General features: G+C 28.1%; 1 protein-coding gene across 1 annotated transcript in view; it reads left to right on the top strand.

The window, feature by feature from the left end:
* LOC108915415 (activated CDC42 kinase 1) overlaps positions 1-4,295 on the top strand; it is a 48,529-nt gene that overhangs the window by 6,866 nt on the left and 37,368 nt on the right. The window contains exon 6 of the mRNA XM_018721441.2: positions 3,559-3,769. Within this exon, the coding sequence (XP_018576957.1) occupies positions 3,559-3,769 (211 nt within the window). The remainder of the gene's footprint in view (positions 1-3,558; positions 3,770-4,295) is intronic.

Raw genomic sequence — 4,295 nt, 5'->3', positions numbered from 1 at the left:
TAATTTTTTCCCTAAGATTCGCCGTTCTCAAGTTATTCATACCAATACAATCCCCTTGTGGCAGACACTTCTAACGATAATATTACAAGAATATTTGTTTATGTTTAAAAGTAAGTGCAATTTGTAAGCAAGTCAACAAAATTATTTACACTCCCTTCTACACCACCTGTGAGGTAGTGTGCTATATAAACAAAAAATCATTTTTTTTTAAAACCTCAACACCCTGTATCTCTAAAAGGGGGCCGTTCCAGACCTATGTTTATAAGGCAAACACATATTATTTTAAAGAGATCTATCTACCCTCGAAGTTTCCTGCATAAAATTCGGACCACCCTGTATAATGTGCTATAGACTGAGTTACACTGAACGTCGATCTGTGTTCTACCTCTGTCTATTGCACTTAGTAGACGATAGGGAAATGCTTTTTTAGTGGGTGTAAACGGACGTACGTAGTACTTGATTTAGCCGTCGTTAGAAATTCTATAGCATAAGCATAGGCAAGGCACATATTGGGCAAGGGGTCTAATTCCGTGGCTATAATAAACTTATAAATTAAAAAAATACAATCAGGGCGTTTTAAAACATAGTAATAATTAAAATGGATCAAAGTGCCAGTTGTAGCAAACCGTCTGTTGCTCATAAAAATAATAGATATCTTGTTGCTTTCTAGAAAGATGTCTATGGATTTTCGATCCCCGCACGCTTCATCCTTCTTACTAGTCCAAGAGCTAGCGATGAGTCACTCACTATAATTTCAAACGTGAACTATAACTATGATACAATTTTTGTAAATTTGAGTAGTTTAGAATAATAAAATTGTCACTTCACAACAGCTGTAAAATTACAGATTTTTCTTGTTTAAACAATTTTTGCTAAATAAGATACAGTTCAAGAGTGTACATATTTATTGAGACGTTTTGACTTTAATGCTATGTAAATAGATACATTATTTCTCAATTATATTAATTCATTTTCATCATTAATCTTAAAAAAAAAGAGAAGTTATATCACTGATAAGTAAATTAACCATAATAAATATTTGATGGAATTATATTTATTGTGATTAAAATGATGAATTATCTATAATTTTTTCCTTCCCTGTGTCTCCGATGTAGTGCAATACTCATATGTTTGTCATTGTTTGATAAAAATAGCTTAATTGTATTTCAACTTCAATGTAAAAATAAATTAATTATTCGAATCAAGAAAATTTATTGTAAATTAGAGATGGGAAAATTCCCAAACTATGAAAATTCCTGGAAAGTTTCCATTGAAAATTCCGGAAATTTTCCAAAAATTTCAAAAATTTTTTGTTTGGATTTGGTATTGTGTTCTACATACCATCAGCTTTCCAAAAATACCAAATACTTATATACATTTTTATTTATATTGGTATAAATATTGGAAAAATATAACTTATGTATTAATCATCCGTTAGAAAAAATTACATGCTGAGGGTTACAGTGCGAAACACTATACAGTATACAATATTTATCTTTATTTTTTAACAAACAAATAGTAAATACATTAAATAATTATACTAGTTTTAAAATGTAATTGTACTTTGGTTCAACTATCAAAATTCATATTAAATTTGAAAAGGAGGCAATTTATGAGTCTTGTATTGCTCTCTATTATGTAGATTGTAGACTTAACAAAGATTAAAATAAGTAAGTGTAAGTGTTTTCTAACTTATTTGGATAATATGGTCTTCTGGTATTCCGAATTAACCAAAAATCCGAAATTAACCAACGATTTTTTGTGTATGTTCATAGAAGTTAGAAGTAAAATTGGCTCCAAGTTTACAAATTGTTAGAAATATTCCCGGAAATTTTTCGACGGAAATTTTTTCAGAAACTTTCCAGGGAAAATTTCTCAAGCTTCGATTATTTCTTCCCGGAAAATTTCCGTTTTGGAAACTTTCCGGGATGGAAAATTTTCCATTGCCCATCTCTATTGTAAATTATATATAAATAATTAATAAATAAATTTTATACTGTTTACTGTTGGAATCTGTACAAATCTATGTCTAGCCAGTTTCAAATAAATGTTTTAGTGTCATAAATATACAGGCTGTTTATTAAGTACTTGTACAAACTTTAGAGGGTGAATCTCTGACTAATTTTAAAATAAAAAATTCATATGAACATGGGTACGCACGGCTTGGTTCTTGAGATACAGTGTGTCCAAAAGTTTAGTCAAAAATGACATACAGTGCAACATAAAAAAGGTTATGAGGTACAACACTGTATGTGGCACCTTCTAACATTAAACAAAAAACTAAGTAAATATCCAGTTTCCCGAATTTTGTCAAATTGCCATGTTAGAACAAATATGTAATGAAATTACCAAACAAAAATTTTTTTGGATCTCAAGAACCAAGCAGTTGCAGACCCATGTTCATATGACCTTTTTATCTTAAAATTTGTCAAATATTTGCCCTTTAAAGTTTGTACAAGTACTTAATAAACATCCTGTATGTAGGTACCTACATTCATATTCAGTTCGTTGAAAAAATAATTGATATTTTACTAATAATTCTATATTTGTTAATGCATATTTCAAACATTTATAATAACGATATTTGGTTTTTGCCTTTATATTATTCAAAAATACAGTCTAATATTTCTGAGCTTTGAAATTGTCTAGGAATTAGCTGTTAAAACAAATATTTATGTTAAACCTTTGTCTACAACACAGTCACTGTTTAAATTTGAAATAATCTATATCTTAACCTCTAAATTAGGAAGTTTTAGCTATTAAAAACCAAAAATATTTTTTGTATTGACATCACATTGACACATTAATTTCAAATTGCAATATAGCCTATGACCATCAAATTCACAGTACTATCAATATAAAGCAAATAAAGTATCCATATTGCAGTCATAAAGTCTCTAGACAACAAGGAATGCATTTGAGAAGTAATATCATATGACAAAGTTCCGATTTTTCCCAGGTTCGTTTTTTTGAGAACCAATAAATTTTCAGTCTGTTATAATAATTTTTTTGAATAGTAAGTAAATGAAAATTTAAAAATTTTCATATTAAAGTAAGCATGTAAGTAACATCAATACAGTTATTTTAATGTCAACATGGGTTAACTTGTTTGTTATAGCTATTTTACTTTGTGAATTTCTTCATGAATTAATTCATAAACTCATTTCATGCAGAAGTTGGATAAGTGTAATGCACTGAATCTATTGTTCTAATTTTCGTCAATTTCGTCTTTAGGGTTTAGTTATTTGTTCACATATTTCAATGTGTTTTTATAGTGACACTTGAATTGGCAAAGTAGGATTACAATTACTTTTTCTCTAATAAAAAATATCCATTCTCAACTTACTCAATTTGTTTTTATTTTTTATGATTTGGTTTTAAAGTTGGTAGCAGATATTTTTGTTGCAAAGAAATCCAAGAAGTTTAGAACAGTTTAAAACGAAACCCTTTAAACCCAAGCCCTTTAAAAATAAATTGCTGATTTAAATAATGAAGAAATTAATTAACTTATCTGTTAATGTAAAACAGCTTTTACAAATTTTACATTTGACTTGTTAGGTTAAAATAGGAGATTTCGGGTTAATGAGAGCATTACCACAAGAAGAAGACTGTTATGTCATGACTGAACATAAAAAAGTCCCTTTTCCTTGGTGTGCACCTGAATCTTTAAGATTTAGGCAATTTAGTCATGCTTCAGATACATGGATGTTTGGTGTAACTGTTTGGGAAATGTTTACCTTTGGTGAAGATCCGTGGATGGGATTGATAGGTAAATTATACTTTAATATTCTCTAATATTATTAGTATACTTAAATAATAATATAATATCGTAATATACTTTATTTTCTTTTTCAATTTGATTTTTTGATGGATATTATTAAAAGCCAAGTAATAGGCATTTTTATTCTACCATATTTTGAAATCATGATTAGATAAATCGACGCTTTAGTACGAAAACATACTATCTCAGATTTCGGTTGGAAAACATGCTATCTCAAATTTCAGTTGAAAAACATGCTATCTCAGTGTGACTAGAAATTTAAGTTGGCACATTGAATGATTGAAACCATGCATTTATAATAAACTTATATAATATATTTTTAAAAAAGTAAGGAATGTTTATGTTCAGGTACACTGTTTATTTTATTTTTTTTTATTCAACATTTTTCAATTAATTTTGTTAAGTTACTGTTATAAACGACAAAATTGTTAATTAAAAAAATAGAATAATATGCAGTATGCTGCAACACGTACATTACTCGACGTTTTTTGAAATAACAAATTATAAAAAAAAA

The sequence above is a fragment of the Anoplophora glabripennis genome, unplaced genomic scaffold (assembly GCF_000390285.2).
Source record: "Anoplophora glabripennis isolate ALB-LARVAE unplaced genomic scaffold, Agla_2.0 scaffold1295, whole genome shotgun sequence".
Taxonomy (NCBI): Eukaryota; Metazoa; Arthropoda; class Insecta; order Coleoptera; family Cerambycidae; genus Anoplophora; species Anoplophora glabripennis.
Note: the sequence above shows the minus strand (reverse complement) of the source record. Positions and strands in the feature narration are given on the sequence as shown.